General features: G+C 38.7%; 1 protein-coding gene across 1 annotated transcript in view; it reads left to right on the top strand.

Annotated features, from left to right (window-relative positions):
- The first annotated feature begins 1,429 nt into the window (after window positions 1-1,429).
- LOC122671230 (AMP deaminase-like) overlaps window positions 1,430-22,138 on the top strand; it is a 32,002-nt gene continuing 11,293 nt past the window's right edge. The window contains exons 1-12 of the mRNA XM_043868341.1: window positions 1,430-1,909; window positions 7,071-7,249; window positions 11,798-12,002; window positions 12,745-12,923; window positions 13,062-13,113; window positions 13,222-13,349; window positions 13,451-13,630; window positions 14,335-14,402; window positions 14,492-14,634; window positions 15,798-15,859; window positions 16,187-16,300; window positions 17,155-17,295. Of these exons, the coding sequence (XP_043724276.1) occupies window positions 1,516-1,909; window positions 7,071-7,249; window positions 11,798-12,002; window positions 12,745-12,923; window positions 13,062-13,113; window positions 13,222-13,349; window positions 13,451-13,630; window positions 14,335-14,402; window positions 14,492-14,634; window positions 15,798-15,859; window positions 16,187-16,300; window positions 17,155-17,295 (1,845 nt within the window). The 5' untranslated portion in view covers window positions 1,430-1,515. The remainder of the gene's footprint in view (window positions 1,910-7,070; window positions 7,250-11,797; window positions 12,003-12,744; window positions 12,924-13,061; window positions 13,114-13,221; window positions 13,350-13,450; window positions 13,631-14,334; window positions 14,403-14,491; window positions 14,635-15,797; window positions 15,860-16,186; window positions 16,301-17,154; window positions 17,296-22,138) is intronic.

Below are 22,138 nucleotides of genomic sequence, written 5' to 3'. Positions count from 1 at the left end.
CAAACCCTTCTAAATCTTCTTCGAGGGCATTGATTGTCTGATTAATAAAATTTGATGTTTTTTACAATCATTGATTAACTATCCTTAGTTTTCAGTCATTGACATGCTCTAACCCTTCGACCAAACGTACAAGAAAAAAAAAAAACCACTCTACATATAACTCAGTTGTCCCCGAACTTAGGATTGTATGAGAAAACATCAATAAAAATAGAATTTCCACCTTTCATGGGGTAGAATAGTCATTTTGCCTCACATTATTTTTGGCGCAAGGGCCATATATGCTCCCCCCTGAATAGTTTTTTTTTTCTTCCAAAAAACAAACTGTACGACTCCTCAGGAGGGGTTCACGGGAATCCAGACTATAGTACTACAGCAACACAAGGGGATTAGATGTTGACATGGCATGACAATAGAGGTAAGTGTGCCACGTGTGCATGGTGCCAAATCATCAAAGTGACGGGCAGCTCCAAAGGCCCCATTGCATTAGAAGACAAGGAAATATCTATTATTGGTACACTACATTCAGATTATCATGAAAGTGACGAGCAGCTCCACCACGCCCATTACATGACCTTGCCTTATCAAAACACACACTTTCCCGCACTAGCCCATGTCTACTGGTCTACCCATTGGCCCATGGGCCCCACTTCCCAATCTCCCATCCCTAGTCGCTCCTTCCCACTTAATCTTAACCTCACTTTAATTTAATTAATTAATTAATAAAATAGAGAAAATAATAAAAAAATAAAAAAATAAAGATAAATTACATGTCACCTATTGGTTTTCAAGCGAAACTCAAATTACCCTTGTATTAGATACTAATATGACAAATTAGTCCCTACTGTTAGTTTTATACTGTTAAGTGATGATGTCAGTCTGTTAAATAAATTTAAATTTCTAAATTATTCTTGACATTCAAACATAGAATTTGAAGGATAGTATTAGAAATTTAATTCTAATGTTATAATATAAGAGTGAAATAATTCTTTCACTTTAATAACTAATAGTAAGCTAACACCATTACTATAGAAAGGAACGAATGAGTATTTAAAAAAACATCAAGAGGTGATTTGAATTTCATTTGAAAATCAGGGGATGACCGTGTAATTTATCCAAAAATAAATAAAATAGCACAGTGCGGAGATGATGCAAATAGGAGCACCAGGCGAGCATTTTTCCCACCATCGCAATGTAGAATCGTTTTCTGGAAACGCAGCAGCGAATATGTCCTCTCTCTCTCTCTCTTTACTCTTCACTCTCCTCTATAAATACTGACACGAACCTAACAAGCTCTCTTAAATAGAGCCGAGACGGAGAGACCTCTGTCTGCAACAACATAGGGTTCCGGTGTTACAAACCAGACTGAGCTGTGTGTGTGTGTGTGAGAGAGAGAGAGAACCAGACTGAGCTCTGTGTGTGTGTGTGAGAGAGAGAGAGAGAGAGAGAGAGAGAGAGAGAGAGAGAGAGAGAGAGAGAGAGTGACTGAGTGAGTGTGTGTATAGTGGGGGGAGAGAAATGGAAAGTTATGCTCTGCATCTGGCCATGGCCGCTCTGGTAGGGGCGTCGTTTGTGGCGGTGTCGGCATATTACATGCACCGGAGAACTCTCTCTCAGTTACTGGAGTTTGCGAAGACAGTTGAACGAGAGCGAGAGAGAGGAGATGATGATGAGGAGGTGATGGAGAAAGGTGACTCGCCACAGCATTTCAAAAAGTTTGCAGACAAACGGAGGAGCCATGGACGGCGCAAGGGAGCAGGTTATCGTAGAACGTCGTCTTCGTTGCCTGATGTTACGATGATTGTTTCTGCTGATGCTGACGGGGATGAGAAACGGAACGGTCCGCTCTCTCTCGAAGACCGAAATCTTCCGATTCCGGCTGGGTTGCCTCGTTTGCACACGCTCCCTGAAGGTATGCACCTGTCGGACTTCTCTCCGGAGTGATACTTCGGTGGAATTTGAGGTTTTAATAGTTATTTGTACTGGAAGGTCTACTTTTATTTGCATTTGTTGTTACTGAACATTTATAGTGTATCAGACTATTTAAACTCCCCGACTGTGATTTTATATGTGGAGATTGCTGATAGGAAGAGTGATCGTGTTATGTCAGAAGTTGAAGATATCTCTGGAATTTGATCGTCTCACAGGAACGCATGTTACGTGAACTGGCAATTGTCAGTGTGACGGTTCGACTAATTGGGAGCATTGTAGTTATTTTAGTATTCTGTAATTTTTCTCAGCGACGAGCCAACAAGGTAGCATAGAGTTTGGCTTGATTATACAAGATTAGCTGATTGAGATAATTCGTGTAAACTCCGAATTAGTGTGACAATAGAAAATTCTCAGTATAGTGTTGGCTGAACATTTAATTATTTGTTTTTTCGTAACCTCGTTTGTATAAATCTCCAATCATTGATTTTAACAGAGTCCCATGGTCAATTCAGTCCCTCTTTTTTTGTGAAGTACCATTGTGGCCATTGAATTATGCCATTAGAAGATTCTAGGCGAATGTTTCTGACAAAAAAATCACTTCTCCCTTACATATATCTGGATTCCCGTCTATGAAGACCCTCTGGTGAATGCTGCCGATGAAATTTGTTACTGAACCCTATAGCATGGCTCGTGGTTATCAATGTTCATTGGATTTAATGTTATTTCTTCTGCGCTCATTCTTCTTCTTCTCTTCCTCGTCCTGGTTCATAAAAAGTCGGCGACGAAAGTAAATAGAAGGCAAAGTCTTGACGACTAAATGTTCAAGGAAAAACCAAAAGGGGGATCGGTGTTGGGAGGGGCCGGGTCAGCCGCAGCTTTGGATGAAGAGGCGCCCCTCAGACCCTGCGCAATAAAAGCTGTGAACAGTTCGTCGGAATTGCAGGAAATATTGCATAAGAAATATTTCAGGCTACAACCATGCTTGAGGGCCAAAAAAAAAAAAAAGAAGCTTTTATTGTGGTTAAGCCGGCAGTTTTTCATTCTACGGAGGTTCTTTGCTATTTTGTTAGGTCAATTGAAGCTATCAACATTAACTTCACCATAGTAAACTGTCTACTTATTCTTTACATGCGATTAGCAAAATGGTTTTAGATTTGTTCAATTATAAATAATCATCCTCTCTGGTTTCCTCGGAATTTTCCTGCAGGTAGTGTATCTTACATCCTGAATGTACTGTGTAATTTCCTAGTTGGTTTGATTACTATTTCTTAGATCTTTGTTGTTGTAGGAAAGTGTTTTATCTGAATCTCCTCTAATAATAGTTTTATCCTAGAAAAATCAGTTGAACGATGTTGAGAAACTTTTCCAAAGACTTAGTATCTTATGTTGGAGCCATCAGATACTTTGCTTCTATCTAATGCAAGGAATTTCAGTGGGAGAGGAAACTATCTTACAAAAAAGGGGGTAGAGGGAAAGAAAAGGGTTTAGTTTAGAACAGGACATGGATAGGAGAAATGAGTTCCTGCACAGCTAATTGGAAAATAATTATCGTTATTCACTTAAGGATCGAGTGGATGGATAACTTGATTGAGATGGTTTGGTCTATGTGCAACAAAGACCACGCTTATAAAGGGTGATATGGTGCAAGTGGAAGGCTCTTAACCAAGGGGATGGCTAGTGTGGTCAGGCTATAGCTGTTTTGGTTTAGAATGTTGCCAAGTATGTTCTTGTTTCATTCAACTATGGTCTTATTTTTCCCTCTTATGCCGGGTCTTTATCATTCCTGTCGCTTTCAGGCATGCTGTATTTCTGCTTCTTCTCTTCTATCTTTGATAGCTAAAATCTGCCTGTATGAGGATTGGGGAACTTGAGTGAGAGTAGTGAGGAAAGGTATGGTAGCTTATGATTTTAATGGAAAATGCGTAGGTAGAGTTAATTGGATTCGCCAAACATGGTTTGTCATAACTGTCAAGGTGTTGCCTAGGCTTCCAGGCACCTTCAGGGTGTCAAGGTGATGCCTCGCCTTATTGGATGTAGCTAAGGCAACCGCCTTGGCTGCCTAGGCATTGCCTATCCATCGCTTTGGATGCCTTGGTACTCCTAGGTGGCTGGGTGGGTGCCTTGTACTGTTTTGTGTTTATTTATTTATTTTTCTGTTGTATAAAATAGATTTTTTTTTTCCTGACCTTTTTTTATTTGGCAGTGTATAGGATTATAATGCTTGCGATGCATAAAGGGCATACCCTATGCGCGAGGCTCCCGCCATTGCCTGGTCTGCGGAGGGTCATAATGTACGCAGCCTTACCCCCTTGCGGAGAGGCTGTTTCCCTACTCGAATATGCGACCACTAGTTGCAATGGAGCAACCTTACCGTTGCACTAAGGCCTGTCCTCTATAATGCTTGCGATACATGGAATCATTAAATCTTAAACCTTGCTATACTGTTTTATCTGGTTATACCATTATAGTTTATTGCTAATTCTTTGCTATAATCAATTATGATCCTATGTGACATCAAATATCATTGAACTGAATACTGAAATATCTTCTTTGTTCAATTTGTATTTAACTGCTGGTTTTTACTACTAGTTTATTGTGAACAACTGGTCACTCTTGCAATAGATGTTAATTTATGTAGAACTGTTGGTTTCTTTTTTTTGATCGGATGTTAATTTACTTATGATGTGTCTACTAAATATATGGGAGAGAGCAGGTGGTGCAGCCCTGAAATGGTTAACATGCCAAGATCAAAAACTGGTAGATAATAGGGTTTGATTAGGTTAAGGTTGATTAGGATGGTTGGCTGCTGGTTTGAATGGAGATAAAGAAAAAGCCACGACTAGAGGGTTATGGAAAGAGGGTTATGTATAGGGTTTAATGGCAGCAAGGGGTGCAAATGGAAGATGGGTGCAAGAGTAAAATATAAGATATCTTGATAACTTACTTGAGGATAATCTGCTGTAATGAGTGATGGATGCTTGAGAATAAAGATGATAAATAAAAGATAAATTAGACAACTAGAGTCTCACTAGTGTCCCAGCTGTAGCAGTCCCACCTAAGCCACCAAGGGAGATCCACCCAAGGCCACTTGCTAACAAGTAAAGAACTCACAAGGAGATTGATTTGTTGGTTGTAATTCATCCTTCTATGAACAATCATGGTCTCCTTATATAGTATGAGGATAGAGGCATAAATACCTATAGGTTACAACCACCAATGACTTACAAACATGACTTTAGTAACCTACTACTAATGATTTTAGGTTACAACCATGACTTTAGTAACCTACCATTAATGATCATGATTTTAGTAACCTACCACCAATGACTTTAGGTTAGAATCAAGACTTTAGTAACTTACCACTAATGACTTTAAGTTACAACCAAAACTTTAGTAACCTATCACTAATGACTTTAAGTTACAAACATGAATTTAGAAAATAGAAACAAGATCAACATGACAAGAAACAATAAAAGTTGCCTAGGAAGATGAAAATGCATAAACTAAAGCCAGCCTTTGTGGGGCCATCTTGACAGCTCTAAGGAGTCCATGTTTTGGGCTGGTTGCCAAAGTGAGGTTTAATTCTTGCTGAGCCCAATGGGGAACTTGGGCTGGAATTCTTGCTGGTTTGGACCTTTGGTTGCTGCTGGACCATGGGCTTGAACTGGGCCTGATCTTGGATCTGGGTTGGACTGCAATTGGGCTGGGATTGAACCAGCCAGATGCCCTGCATCAGGAGGGGGAGGGGATATTAGGGACTGTCTTGGGTTGCCTTTGCGCCTTGACAACTATGGATTCGTATTGTTAACTCTAGTAGCTGCAATAATGCTTTGTGAGTGAACCGAGTGTTAGCAAATATCTATTATCCAGCTTACAAGGACAAAAGATTAGTACCTGTGTTCAGCAGACATCTGTTTGCTGTTGTACTCCTCCAGTGCATAGTTATCAAGGCGTTGCCATGGCGTCCAGGTTCCTTGGACGCCTTGGGGGCCATGGCGGGCGCCTTGCTGCCAGGGTGGTGTCGCCTTGAATTTTGCCCCTCTAAAATGCCATGGTCACTTTCCCGCCTTGATAACTATGCTCCAGTGTGTGAATAATGTATGGGACCTCTTTTTGACCCTTCAGTTGTGTTCTCTTCATTATAGTTCCTTTCTCCCTCTCTTTATCGTGAATATTTTTTTCTTTTCATACTTGATGATTGTATCCTGCTTAAATAGGTTCTACCAAAAAAAAAAAAAAAAAAAAATCCTGCTTAAATAGGTCATTCAGACAAGTGAGACTTACCATAAGCTACATCTTGGAGGATTACGTGAAGCCTTCTTTTGTGTTACAAAATAAAGTTCACAATTATGCCTTCCCATCATCATGTAGAGCAGAGCATATTGTATCCTTTGTTCTACTGTATTTAAGGAATTATGATAATTATTCTGTATTTCAGGGTTATTGAACAAAGGTCGTCCATGCTCCTGCCTCCTTGTCCGTGGATAGTGTTACTTTAACAAGAAACACTGTAGACTTTATTATGGAGTTTTTCCTGAACAATTTTAGTAGTAGCATATATTTACTCACGGAGTGCAAATGATTTGATCCTTTCCTACCTCTAATTTGGTATTAAATTTTCCCAAGTTGTGTGGTTGGCTTGTTAGTAACTCGGAATGGGTTGATTAGGACATGAAGTTATTCAGATGGCATTTTATGTTCATCTTTGCACTGATTTCTTTTGAAATGGTTGACTAGTCAACGTGAAGTACAACAACAACAAACTCAGCCTTATCCCAACTTAATGGGGTCGGCTTGTCAATGTGAAGTAACAAATCACATTTATTGGTTTTACTTTGACTTAGGTTTATGTAGCTACATGGTAGATCATAGTGCCTCGTTTGTGGTTTAGACGTCCTGATGCTTTCAGGTCAATAGATAGTACGTATTCGTAATGCTTTTATAAATAGAATTATAACCTTTTGTTTTGTGACGTATAAAGCAAGATAGAGGGCTTTTCTTGGGGTTCCTTATACATATAAATAAAATTTCTTTATGTTTGTAAAAGAACTGATCTATTCATCATCTTGTGAATCTATTTGTATCTGTTTATTGTGATGACCTGGTTGTGCGGATTTACATTAGAACTTCCACTGTTCCAGGACAATCTGCCGGTCGAGCAAGCTCAATTAAGAGAGGCGGACACATTATGAGACCAACTTCTCCCAAATCTCCTGTTGCTAGTGCTAGTGCTTTTGAGAGTCTAGAAGGATCTGATGAAGAAGATAACTTGACTGACCCTAAACTAGACAGTAGCTATTTGCATGTCAATGGAGAAGCTGTAAGTTCATCATGCATGTGACATAGTACATGTTAATCTTTCATATGCACATGTATTTGTTGGGAATCTTTTTCTCCCAGCTCTTAAGAAACGTACAGCGTTTTCCCTATCTTGTTGCAGTGCTGCAGGAAGTTTTAAATAAATCCAAATCCCTGTGGGTTGGGGGTCTCAGGAATGAAAACCTTGTGAAACTTAGGGTTACCAATTTGCTAAAAGGGTAAAAAGAAGTTGTGACCAGGGTAAACTTTGAACAATTTGGAGAATTGGAAACTAGATGTAAGGTTGAGAGGAATTTCAAGAATTAACTCCAGATTACATGAAATTTCAAGCATAGGATTACAGGAGGAATAAGTGAATAACATGGACAGTTGGAGAATAGGAAGAATGGACTGATTGAGAGAAATCAATTATCTCCAAAATGAAAGGGGCAATTCGATTGGAATGATTTCCTGAACAGATTAAAGAAGTCTTCTGCCAGCATATAGACAAATCTTCATTAGATGGATCTAAAATTTTAAGAATTCCTGTCTGTTGAAAGATCTGATCGGTTGTCTTGACTGGAGATCAATAAAGTGAAAGAATCTAAAAGACAAGTTGGGATTCAATTCAGACTTCATTAAAAACTTTCAAGCTTAGGAATAGGCACTATCATCAATTTTCTATCATTGGAAAACAGATCAGTGACCCAGAACTCCATCTGATAATCTGATCATCTAATTGGAGAACTTAAAAAATAGCCAAGAAGAATAGGAGTCCTGCAGGAAATCCAAAACACTATTCAAATTGTGGAATACTTAAATTTTGTGGAACAGGGGTAAAAGATAGTAGTTACTGGTTCCAAGGGGCCATCGTGTGGACTATTTGGCCGACCATAAATAATTGGGCTTTTGAAAACTATGCTGCTTCTACCCGTGGGTAACACAGTGTGTCAAAGACGGTATAATATGGTGGGCATCTACTTCGGCTTAATTAGAGGTGTTAATATATCTGTTATTAAAATCTGGTTATGGAATAGTATGGAACCAGCCATTGCTTCTAATGTTATGTATCACTCCACAGCCAAAGGAGTGTGGACTGATCTTCGTGAGACATATTCCCAGGCCAAGAATGTGTCTCGCATTTATGAAATATATGAGAAACTGTTTACACATAAGCAAGGGGATAGGTCTCTCAGTGAATTCTTTGGCAGCTTTAAGGGACTTATTGAGGAACTTCAAGTGTTCCAGCCCTTTACTACTGATGCCGAGGTATTAAAACAACAAAAATCTGATTTTCATGTGGCATTGTTTATGGCTAACCTTCATCCTCAGTATTAGTCTGTAAAAAGCCAGTTACTTACTTTTAATAAACTATATCCCCTCATGACCTTTGTTCTTTTCGAATCATCTAATACCAAGACTTGAACCTTTGACCTCATGATAAAGTATATAATCACTAAACCAATGAGGCAATGGAAAAGCTGGTTATTGTATAATAAATAAAGAAATTGTTGAAAATAGACCTAAAGTTCTACAATAATAACAAATAACTGTCATTCATTATGGTGCATTCCTTCCTGCCCAAAAGTTATTCAATACTCCCAAGGTTACCAGTACTTCACCCAAATTGGCTCTTTATGACTTCAATAATAAACTATATCCCCTCATGACCTTTGTTCTTTTTGAATCATCTAATACCAAGACTTGAACCTTTGACCTCATGATAAAGTATATAATCACTAAACCAATGAGGCAATGGAAAAGCTGGTTATTGTATAATAAATAAAGAAATTGTTGAAAATAGACCTAAAGTTCTACAATAATAACAAATAACTGTCATTCATTATGGTGCATTCCTTCCCGCCCATTTCCAGCCTTTTATTCTTCACTTTTTAAATTTCTATACTGTATGGAATCCCAAGGATTTGAAAACGTTTCCCATGCCCATGGGGAGGAATGTAAAGTTCAGTTCCTTCCTAGAGTGGAATTTGATCTGATTTTGATCGTCTCTCTTTTCGGAGAGATACTTCGTTCTCTCTTTTTTTTTTTTTAACCTGAATATTACCTGGGGACGTACTGCCTTACCCCAACCCAAGGAGCATAACTCTCAGCAAACACTGGGCCCAAACCCATACAATTAAGATAGGAAAAAAACACTAATTTTTGAGAATGGGCAAACCAGCACTGTCTTCCCGAAGAATATGCTGTAGATCCCCCTGTGGCTGGCTGCCATAGTGGAAAACGATAGAAGCCCCTGTATCACATGCTAAGTTGGCTAGCCCATCGGCTGCCCTGTTACTTTCCCTATAAGCAAAGGATATTAGAGGCCGAGTAGAACGCAACAATACCATCGGCTCCTGGAACCAGTACTATCCCCCTCCATAGGTTACACCTCTTTTGATTAATCATTCTTACTGTGGTAGCAGAATCTGAGTTGACCACAAAATCTGTGAGGCCTAAATCATGGCACAGCTTCAAGCCATCTCTCAAACCTCTCAACTCAGCAACCGAGTTAGTGCAATCACCATAAAAGCTGGAGAAGGCTGCCAAAACAACACCCTCTTTGTCTCTGATAACCCCTCCACCCCATCCTATACCAAGATTACCCTTACAAGCACCATCTACATAATGAAACTGGAAACCTCTAAATTCGTTCTCTTTACAGCCCTCTAGACATTAGAAACTGGGAACCTCTGAATTCCTCCTCTAAAGTGCATGCATAAAGTTCATTATGTGGATTTCTTTTGTAGTGATGTGTCTTTCCATTTGAAGATTAACATTGGATTTATATAGAGATAACTGAATCATCTGTTAAGGAAAGCATGAGAGGGTTTGGTGGTAAATGGTTGTGATACATGGGGACATCATTGACGACAAGAGTGGTGCAGATTTATTGATATATTGAGATCATTGAGTTGTTTGTTAAGGGAAGTATGAGAGTGATGTTTGATTGTAGACAGCTTTGATATAAGGAAAAATCAATGATAATAGGGGTGCCAATGGTAATTTCGGTGGCACGTTCTCTCAGGAATCACTATTGTTCAAGTGTTGGCGTTAGGGGCTAGGTGCAGTTTAGTAGTATAGCTAAGTTTATCCTTAGCCATAATGTAGACACGAACAGCTTGGACCCACAATAAATAATTGGAACTCCCCTTGAGCTTGATAGATGTAATCTGGGCAATGACTTTATCTGTGGAAGTCTTTGTGTCAGCTATAATGAGAGAAAAATCTTCAAACAAACCAGTAAGGGCAGCAACAGCTGATTCAGGAAATTCTTCGAACACCTAAAAGACAACACCAGTCGATTCTTGAAACAGGGCAGTAGCAGTTTCTGGAAGAGATAACCGAGGAGCAGCTAACACAACTAACTCCAGTATGTAGAGGTAAAAGGGAGCAGCAACTGACTCGAGTAACTAGAAGAGTTTGAATCTTCATCAGCAAGAAGAAACAAACCAACAGAATAGAAGACAAATCGAACTAGCCAAGAGGATATCGATGTCTGGGTTTTGAGAAGAATACCCCCAACTTCAAATATGCAGTATAGGCATTAAAACTGAGGTGCAATCAATTGCAAATAGCAACTAGAAACCATAGCATCACAATCTTCAATAAGCATAGCTCCATAAACAGCCACACAGAGGAGATCGATATTGTCAGGGTTTTGCCTTGGAATCAATTTTTGCAGACCTTAGCTGTAGGAGATGTAATCTTCAAATCAGCAATCATCAGTAGTGTAGGTAGAACTAAAAACACTCCATTAATAGGGAAAGGAATGGTTTTAACTCATAGTAATCACAACAATAGGTGGCTGCACACCACAAGGGAAAATCGTGAAAGAGAGATCAGCAGGGTGATTGTGGAAGAGACTCAATTCTGATCATAGGTGCTCTAATACCATGTTAGAATATCAGGATCCTATAATCAGACCAGAATAAAAGAGAATGAAGAAGAGAAGAAGAGATGAGAAGAAGCACACAAGGTTCAAAGGTGGGAGAGAACCTGCGGCTAGAACAGAATGTTCTACCACAGGTCTGTCCCTCGCTATTTATAATTAATCATCGTAAAAAGGATAGGACAATACTGCCCCTAGCCCCTAACGCTAATACTTCAACAACTACCACCTGATCGGTTTGATTAGATGTGTAAGGACAAGTATATGAAAATGGAGCAGAGGCAACCTCAACCAAGTTACTAGTGTAACCCTTATATCAATGAAGAGTGAAGACAAGTCAACAACAACAATTACTAAGCCTTATCCCAACTAAATGGGGTCGGCTACATGGATCCGTGGAAAGACAAGGTATGTGAAGACAAGTCAAAATTTAGATAATCGTGTCCCCAAAAGGTGGGGACACTAATGTCTGCTCCAGCACATGAGAGGACACGATTGGCTATGTAGGCAACATAGTTTCTTGAATAATTTCTCATTACATTGCTTGCCTGGTTTCTCTGTATTTGTATTCATTTTGTCTGTTGTACGTATTTAGTATACCATATATCCTTACAGTTCTTATGTATATTGCATATCCTTTTGGACCGATGAAATTGTCCTTGAACCTTCCATGAACAGGGGTCAGAGGGTAAAAACCTATATCAAGATTTACCAGATCACAAGAATGCTAATACTGAGCAAAAGCCTATAGCTGCCAGCATGATTCGATCCCATAGTGTATCTGGCGACCTGCATGGTGTCCAACCTGACCCTGTAGCAGCTGATATTCTGCGGAAAGAGCCAGAACAGGAAACTTTTGTGCGACTTAATATTACCCCAACTGGTAATGACAGCTTTTTAATTATATTAGGTTTGCCTATGTTCTCTTTTGCAAATTATTCAAACCTGTTAATATGCAATTGTAATGTATATGTCATGGTCTTTTTTTGGCCTTTTTGTGTTTATATGTCTGCGCACATGCAAAATGTTGAAAATTGTAGATTTTCTAACCGATAGGGAGTATTTTATTTGCTTATTATTTTGGTTGAGCGCACAGAAGCTGTTGACATCAGCTAACAGAAATCTTGACTAAGGAATCAAATAGGAAAGGGAAAATTAGGTAGGAGAGGCATCGGATGATCCGATTGAGATCTTATGTCAATTCTTAAAATCATGCTTTGTAGGCTTGTATTGAATCTCTCCATGAGGAAAGATACTTTGCTCTCTTTGGCCTATGGAACGAATAGTTCTGGATTTCCTTTAACCACTCTAGGCACCCAAGGTGACAAACTGAAACAATAAAGTGCAAAATACATAGAAAGACTAGAGACTGTCTTCCTTATTTGAAGACATCCAAGCAATTATAGTCGCCATGTCTCCTTCCACCATGATGTTGTCAAAACCGTCTCTAAATTATTTATGTATTTTGTCTATTTAAGTTTTTGGTCATAACGTCTTAGTGAACCTTCTATTTCTACATTTTGGAATTGAATTCTTTAGAAAATGGATAGTATCTAAGATTTTGGTTTTCTATTTTCATATCAAAGGGGAAGTAACTTTTTGATTTATCTGTTTACAATGTTAAGAGGTTCCATCCCCTGATGAAGTGGAGGCCTACCTGGTACTGCAAGAATGCCTTGAGTTGCGAGAAAGTTACGTGTTCAGAGAAGTGGTTGCTCCTTGGGATAAAGATGTTATAACTGATCCCAGCACACCAAAGCCTAATCCAAATCCATTTGCTTATACATTTGAGGGAAAAACTGATGTAAGGTTATTTTAGTTTGTTTTGACAAGCATTATTTTCATAAATGCGCCCTATTATATATCCATCTGAATTTGTATTATTATTTGTTATACTCATCAGTTGTTTCTCCCCCTCCCCCACCCCCTCCCCCTCCCCCAGCATTATTTTCAGATGGAAGATGGTGTTGTTCATGTTTATGCAAATAAAGATTGTAAGATACTGGCCAAATCTTGTGCTGTGTATTGAGTGAATTGCTATTATTGTGGTTCAGGGGTGTCTTGTATGGAAATTTATGTCATGTTTCCTTCTTTCTTTTCAGCGAAAGAGAAACTTTTCCCTGTTGCTGATGCTACAACCTTTTTCACCGATCTGCATCACATCCTTCGAGTAACCGCCGCAGGGAATATTCGATCTTTATGTCATCATCGATTAGTTCTTCTGGAACAAGTAATTACTTTCCTGCTGAAAATTTTCATTACTTGACTAACTCTGTTTGTGTTCCATTGTTGTTAATGTTATATTCCATTTGATTCATTCTCTCTCTCCAGAAATTCAACCTTCATTTGATGCTTAATGCGGATAGAGAATTTCTTGCTCAAAAAAGTGCGCCACATCGGGATTTCTATAATGTCAGGAAAGTTGACACTCATGTTCATCACTCAGCATGTATGAACCAGAAACATCTTTTGAGGTTTATAAAGTCAAAGTTGAGGAAAGAGCCTGATGAGGTAATGAAAGGATTTTCCTTAGCAATATGTTGTAATAATTTATCCTAGCCTTGTACTTTAGGAGTAATTTGATGTGGACTCATTACTTGATTGAGATGGGCACATCCATAGTTGCCAAGGCGACTCAAGGCATTGGAGGGGTGCCTAGGCGCCTTGAGTGTGCAATATAGCAGTGATAATTTTACATAATTATGCTTATATGTAACATAGAAGCCATATCAAAGAAATATGATATAATTAGCTTGTAATGACCCAATATGAGAAAACCAACATATAAAAATAAAGTATAGGTTATAGTAGCATATTCATAAAAAAAAACAAAGCCATTAACATAAATCAACGTAAATCCGTGAAGTGTAAAAAAACTGAAATAATAATATATTCATATAATATTAGTGTGATATCACAAGGCAACGCTAAGGCATCCAAGGCAATGCGTAGGCATCTAAGGCGGTTGGTTGCCTTTCTTGAATCAAACAAGGTGTACTGTTGTCTTGGACCCAAGAAGGTGTCTCGACGCCTAAGCAACACCTTGACAACTATGGGTACATTCCCTTGCACTTTGACAAATACCTGGACTTAGGGCACTCCACGTGTCCAATACTAGCATATCTTTGTTTTCCCAGAAAATGGAATCCACCTTCTGAAGCAAAGCTACACTGTTATTAAACTGAGGCCCTGCAATGTCACATGGTGTTCTTCAGGTCGTAATATTCCGAGATGGGACGTATTTGACATTGAAAGAAGTATTTGAAAGTTTGGATTTGACTGGGTATGATAAAATTTGCCTTCATTATTAGAGCACATTCAGTTTTTTGAATTATTATGTTTTGAAACTTATTTTTTGTTTCTTGGGAACAGGTATGACCTTAATGTAGATCTGCTGGATGTCCATGCTGACAAGAGTACATTTCATCGTTTTGACAAGTTTAATCTTAAATACAATCCCTGTGGTCAAAGTAGGCTCAGAGAGATTTTCCTCAAGCAAGATAATCTTATCCAAGGTATTTCTTGTTTAGTTAGTTATTTTACCTTCATGGATTACCATGAGAAGGTGGCACTGAATCAATAACTGTGATGAAGTTAGTTATGTTTCAAATATATGTACCAAATAACTTGGATTGCTTTAACAAAGTATTTATCTAAGATTTTCCATCAAGTTATTAATTAATGAGCATGAGAAGATCCAGCTATTTTCATTATAATTGTGAAAACGATATTGTAGGGGTAAATTACCAAAATAACAGTTCTGCATACTAGATGGGTCAATTCAAAATGCTAACATGACCTGGAAAATGATTTGCAAGCTTGCAATTTAAACTCCAGCCTGTGATGGCTCCACTTCACCGGTCTATCTTGTCCAAATACTAGTAGAGTAGTAGTCTCCCTAGATGATCTGGTTCGGCTGATTATTTTCAATCCAAATCTATATCATCCCTATTTGTTAGTCTTTCTTAAGTTCTCAAGTATTGATTCAAACTTCAACTCAACTCAACCAAGCCTTTTTCACATTTTGGTCTACTCCTTGAACTCCTCTATTTTGTATCGTATCAATCCTCTTTACTGCTACTCTTGATGGCCTCTACTCCCGATGCCTGTACCATAATGAATGACACTCCTTCAACTAATCTACTATCAGGCCACTCCTAAATCACTTTGTATTTTTTTTTCAGTTATTATTATATATTTTTTGGTTTTTTCCTGCTCACCCATTTCAACATCGTTGTCTCAGCTACATTTATTTTGTTTATGTGGTGTGTCTTGCTGCCCAACATGCAGTTCCATACAACATGAATGGTCTTATAGCTATGCTACTAAATTTTTTCTAGTGGGAAGCGTCTATAATCTAGCTCTCTAGAAGCACCCGTTCTGTTTTATCCACCGTTCTCTAATTCTGTGAGCTGACATCTTCAATTTCTCCTTTATAAAAAACCAAAAATGCAATAAATCAATATCAAAATAATTAAAACACAAGTGATTTTATAATTCCCTTGTCTTCAGATTTATGTGTTAAATGTGCCTTCATCTGGTCAATCTCTAACTGTCTTGGTAATTTTAACCTGGCCATCCTTCTATGACTAATTCATCGTTTGTTGTCCAGAGTATGCTGAACTTAGTTTAGTTATTGTAGCATGTTATATCTAACTTGTTGCCTCCACTCCAACAGGTCGTTTCCTTGCTGAGTTGACAAAACAAGTATTTTCAGATCTTGCTGCAAGTAAATACCAGGTGCTTTTTGTTGTTTTGTTCAAATTCATGTTTCTTCTTTTTGGCACTGTTTAGACCTTTTTGGCTTTCCAAATTCTTGGTTTGATATGGGTTGAGACATTGTCTTTGGTTATTTTTTGTCATGCACATGAATTTTACAACTTGTTGACAAAGCGATGAATTTATAAGCATCAAAGTACAAAGATTGAGAAGGTTCCACAAGATCTCATATAGAATTAAAAGGAATTTCATGAAGTAGTTTTGATGTTTTTACGTTAGGATTCTGACTTCCAAGTGTGATGATGATTCCCCTTGGTGGGTGACTTGTGTTCAATGGTGTTTTGGCAGATGGCTGAATACAGGATATCAATCTATGGTAGAAAACAAAGTGAGTGGGATCAAATGGCTAGTTGGATAGTGAATAATGAGTTATACAGTGAGAATGTTGTTTGGTTAATTCAGGTATTTTCTCTCTTCTAAACCTTCATTGTGGACTTTACTTGCAATTAAAGTGGAACGAATAATTCATGTATAGTTTTGTTGATACTTGGGCAAATGTTTCTACACATATCAGTTACATTAGGCTTCCTTGGTGACCCTGGTATCTGCCCATGCAACATATTTGGCACTTAGATCTTATGGTCAGGTTGTCCACTGTGTGTTGTGTAACTTCCAGCCTGAACGCATTTTGCCACTTGAGCTATATAAAATTTTGGATAATGGTTGAGAGTAACTTTCCAAATCGATTTTAACTGCTGCATTGGAGAATGGTTTAAAAATAATTTTTCTCTAGTTGATTTAACTGCTGTGAAATGAGGGTGGACCTCAGCACAACGGTAAGGTGGCTCCATTGCGATTTAGTGGTTGTGGGTTTGAGTTGGGAAACAGCCTCTCTGTGAAGCGTGGGTAAGGCTGCATACATTATGACCCTCCCCAGACCCCGCAGTGGCAGGAGCCTCGTGCACTGGGTATGCCCTTTTTTTATTTAACTGCTCTGAAATGCAAGGGGAAGTCAATGGTGGCCCAATGGAATCCAACATGTTGCTAATCGAAACACTATCCATTCTATCCAACCGTTGGTTTGGCCTGGTAAGACCTCACAAGGTGGGCCATCAAAAGCCATGCTTCCTGGCGCCACAGGGGGGGGTTGCGAAAGGCGTTAGTCCTTGATGCTTAATTTATGATTCCTGCTGTATTTTGACCCTTTTTTTCTTTAATTTATTTATTACATAATTTCACAATAATTTTTTTTTCATTACTAGGCTTCTTTAATGGTTTTGTGGATTTATTCTGGAATTCATTTTTGTCTTTTTCAGCTTCCACGTCTGTACAATGTGTACAAGGAAATAGGAATTGTTACATCATTCCAGAACATTCTTGACAATATATTTCTTCCCCTTTTTGAGGTTACTGTTGATCCAGATTCACACCCTCAATTGCATGTTTTCTTGAAACAGGTTTGTCCCATGCTAAATTTGTCCTGCAATCCAATTTTGCATCTGGCATGGTCCTTGTTAAGTTTGTTAATTGTTCTTGAAAATGTTGAGCATTGTATGGAAATACTAAGTTGTAGAACTTAAAACCCTACTGTATACACTTAATTGATGTCATGGAATACCTGTCATTTTATTCTCTTCCGCTTTGGTGCAATTGATTTGAAATGTCTCTTGTTCTTTATGTCACTGTATAGGGTTGGTTTGTTAGATATTGTGTTATGAATCTGTCAGAGGAGCATGTATTACCTGTTATCAATTGTCCTTGCTACCTGAGTACCTGCACAAAGAGTGTTGTTGAATTATAGTTTCTTGGGCCAAGGGGGTTCCATATGCTAGGAAAACTGATCTAGGGGACATAAATGTCCTTCATCCAAAACTCAGGGACTAATAAAGACAACAGAAAGTCGGTTGCAGGGAACACAGGACAGAGCAATGCTCCCATGACTTACTTCTTCATCCAGTCAGACTTCTGTCTGCCCAGAATTGGATAGTGTCGTTTCTGGCTACCCTATCTATCCAAGTTCCTAATTGAAGCATAATATTATTACGAGCAAGAGATCAAAAACCCCTAATATCAGGCCTAAGGGGGACTGCCCCTTGCACGAAATTTCAGTCATGGTAGAAAGAAGGCAGTTGGAGCTGATTAGCTGAATACGAACAGAATCAGAACAAAGAAAAACTAGAAGTAAATTTTAGTAGGAAATTATCAGAAGTTCAAAAACAGAGGTGAAAGATTTTAGAGCAAGTCTTATACCTTGGATTATAACAGTCTAATAGAGGCGTAACTCTGGTCGAATGGAGTGCCCTATCAAATGAAACCATAATGCCAGATTTCTCTCCAATATAAAGGGGTTGCGATTGAACCAAATCTGACGCTGCTCAAGGGGAAGATGCCAGGAAAAAGTAAATGAAAACAGAAACAAAATAGCAGTTCAAACTTGATGGATAAATTCAGAACTAAAAAGTATAATATGATTTCAGAAGAAAAAAAAAGATAAGAACTCGATGAGAACTCAAGTTTCAGATCTGAGATTAAATATCAGCAGCATAGAACAAAGAAAATAACATCAGAATCACCTAAAGCCTATTATAAAAGTAGAACCCCCTTATCTGTTTGAATCTAATAGTTTGAATCTAATAGACAGAGTTCAATATCATGTTGCAACTCCCAATTGAGCTGCTGTCAGTTGAGATATGATTAGTTGAAGTTGGAGGAAAATATAACAGGGAGTACAGAAGGGAAGAAGGTATCGATAATGCAAAAGTTGACCTCGAACCAGGGATACCAGCAGGAGATCGATTGCAGCAGCCAGAATCAACACAATAAGGATGAACAAATTGAATAACTCAAACTTTTATTGCTTTTTTTTTTTTTTTCTGTTTACATATAAAAGAACAACATAGAAAAGGATAAGAAGAAGAAGAGGATATGGATAAGATAGAAGAAGAAGGGGGTAGGGGATGGCTTTCTCAGCCTGGGGGTCTCACCCACAGCTATCTCAGCTGTTGAACACAAGTCTTCTCAGACCAAACACTTGCTACCTAAGCAATAGAAATTTCATTAATCAAGTCTTAATTTAAGTACAACTGATGGGGCCTATTTATATTGGCCTAAGCTTCACAAAATAGAAAGTCTCAAAAATAGAAACCAAACGAAAATAGAAACTAATTCTAACTTAAAGGAAACAAAGGACTGAAATAGAAACTTAAGACAATAGAGACTTCTAAATAAAAGTAAAGCCTACTTTCTAAATCTGAAATTAGAACTGAATTTTAGAAACTATCTAATCTCTTATTACAACCAAACTGGGAAATAGAAACAAGGTAAACTAACATAGCTAAACAAAAATAGGAGCAAAGCTGTCCATATGTGCTCCCAAATCACTGTTCACGTGAACAGTTACTTCTTTTTTTTAAAAAGAAAAAAAAGAAGTCTTGGTCTCTTATCTTCTTCATGCTTCTCTCCAAGGTTTTAGGTCTCGGTTTCGCCATTGGTTTCGCCAGGCCACAAAACTGAGATCTCGGCGAGATCATGTATTTTTCCCCTCAACTCAATGGTAGGTTTTGGTGGCCATATGGCCAAGATAGGGGCTGAAACTTGACATTCCCCTTATTTAAGGCCTTCTAAACACAATGGAACCATTAGTTTTTACAAATTCAAACCCAAAATGGTACTTTGACTATGGACCCTAAGTTGGTAGTCTATGACGTGCGTGAGGTCTACCCTAGGCTATTCCACACAATATTTAGAACTCATATAATTAAAGTAGAAGTGCAAAACAACTTAAATAAGCATTAGGAACTAAAATACATCAAACCATAAACCATTTAACCATTACATACTACATAGTGATGGATTGATGGTTCGACTGTTTGTTCATAATTGTTAGAAATTTGGAAAGAGACATAGTTACATAGATTAAATAAATACAAGCTAGTACTGAAATGAGTGTCGGGCCGGATCATCATAATGACCACGTAGTTGTTGTTTCGAATCAAGCTCTGCTCTGATTGCATCACAAAGGCCGGCCATGACATTTGTTGGTGGAAGTAACACTTGAAGTCGTGCACAACAACCCTATAAACCGAGTCATTAGCGTACTGGAGGTACCCTAACCTAGGATATATATCTCCGAAACGTAAGGAACTCGATCGAGAGCCACCGCTACTAGATGGTGCCCATGGAACCAGAACCGGCACAGACATGTAGGGCTGGGGGGCCAGGACCCCAAAGATGCTTTCCACAAAACCTGACTCAGTGTGTGAGTGTGACTGACTCTCATACTCATAGGTAGAGGGTAATGATGATGAAGAGCCGGCCTGTCCAAAGCCTCCAAACTGACCATACCCAGTATAGTGACTATACTCAGAACCGGTGCTCCCCGTGCCATATATGGATGATGGTGTATGCTACTGCTCCCCATGATGAATACTACTTCCCATTAGGGATGTAAATGGATATTCGTAAATCCGTATTCGATCCGCGTTTGTATCCATTTAGGAGAATCCGAATCCGTCCGAAACTAATCGGATACGAATATGATAATCCCCCTATCCGATCGATTATTATCTGATTCGTTTAGCAGTCCAACGGTAATAAAATATCTGAAATATAACTCTGTGTTTGTCTATCCTTTTAAGTTACCTTATTGGATTTTGTTATCTTATTTTTATAAATTTATAAGTTAAGATAATGTGATTCGTTTTTCTAGATTTGTTATTGGTTTATATATATTATTTTATGCAATGTGCTACATGGAATTACATATCTATTAAAAAATCAAAAATAAAAAACGTAAGAGAATAAAAGACTAAGAAGAGTAGAAGAAAGGGTAATAACTAAACTCTCAAGTTTCAACCCTAACCTTCATCATAAAAACGGTAAATATGTCAACGGCTAGTTGAAAAATCGTATTCGATCTATATTCATATCCATTTAGGAGAACTTGTATTCAAAAAATCATTATCCGGAAATTATCCGAATCCGTCCGAATACCGATAGGATATTATCCGAATCCGTCCGAATATAAACGGATACGAATATGATAATGCCACTATCCGATCGAATTTGATCCATTTACATCCCTACTTCCCATACTCATGCCTCCAATATTGCCAGTCAAGCTCCTAATCGTGTCATCCATGCTATCTTGTAGCTTCCTAGGTGGTTGTGATAACCAGTGGTGACGTGAGTCTCTTTTGTAGGTTATTCCACCATGGTCCTCATCCTGTGTGGCATGAGTGAACTGGGTCTCTCTTGTGAAGCGCCCTGGCTCTGGCTCATGCTTCGGCTCTGGCTCCTGTTAGTGAGACCTCTCACGCATACCCGCATCACCCGCATCATTTGCATCATCCTCATCACCGTCATCAGTATCATCACCATCACCATCACCATCACCATAACCATCACCATCACCATCACCATCACCATCACCATCATCACTACCATCACCACCATCATCGTCAACACCACCAGCCTGAGACTCGAAAGGTATGGGTGACTGTGAATGCACACGGCCCTTGCGAGATGACACATACTCGTCCACATCAGTACCCATCCGAGTAGCTATCTCCAGGTCGGGCCTACCCCCAACCTGATCCATAACTGGCTCTCCTCGATCCCTTACCCATTGGTATAGGGGATCCCCATCATCTGAGTCGATCTGGAAAACATTGCCAAGCTCGATTGGTACATTATCACCCTCCATGGCTTCGCGTATGTATTGCATCTTCAATCTCATGTTGTAATGCACATACACCAACTGCTCCAATCGTTTGTGACCTAGTCGGCTCCGCCTCTTGCCATAGATGAGTGAGAATGTACTCTAGTTGTGCTCGCATCCAGAGGTAGAACAAGTTTGAGAGAGCACCTTGATTACTACCCTTCTTAAGTGAGGTGCATCTTTCCCATAAAGGACCCACCATTCGCCTGCATTATAAGTTCCGAATATTAGGATTATTTATAGGTACATTATTTAAATGGAGACAATATGACATCATGACTGATAATTCAGTGGACCTACCAGGGGCTGCGGTTTGTCTACTACTCACTGCCGCTTCACGACTGAAACTACCATTTGCATCCCTAAGGTCTTCATCAATGTTCAAACATGAAATGCCTTGGATTAGTACACAATATAGTTGTAAATTACTATTCATAAGTAAGTACCAAATACCAACTCTCACCTCATTGTTGCATTTTTCCTGCTCTTTAGCATTAGGGACCAACTTTGCAACCACTAATCCACTGCTTCGATCAGTGTATCATCCAGGCCAAGGTTATGCTTGTATTGATACCTTGGAT

The sequence above is a fragment of the Telopea speciosissima genome, chromosome 8 (genome assembly GCF_018873765.1).
Source record: "Telopea speciosissima isolate NSW1024214 ecotype Mountain lineage chromosome 8, Tspe_v1, whole genome shotgun sequence".
In the NCBI taxonomy this organism is placed as follows: Eukaryota; Viridiplantae; Streptophyta; class Magnoliopsida; order Proteales; family Proteaceae; genus Telopea; species Telopea speciosissima.
The sequence above is the reverse complement of the archived record's forward strand: the minus strand, read 5'-3'. Positions and strand labels throughout refer to the sequence as shown.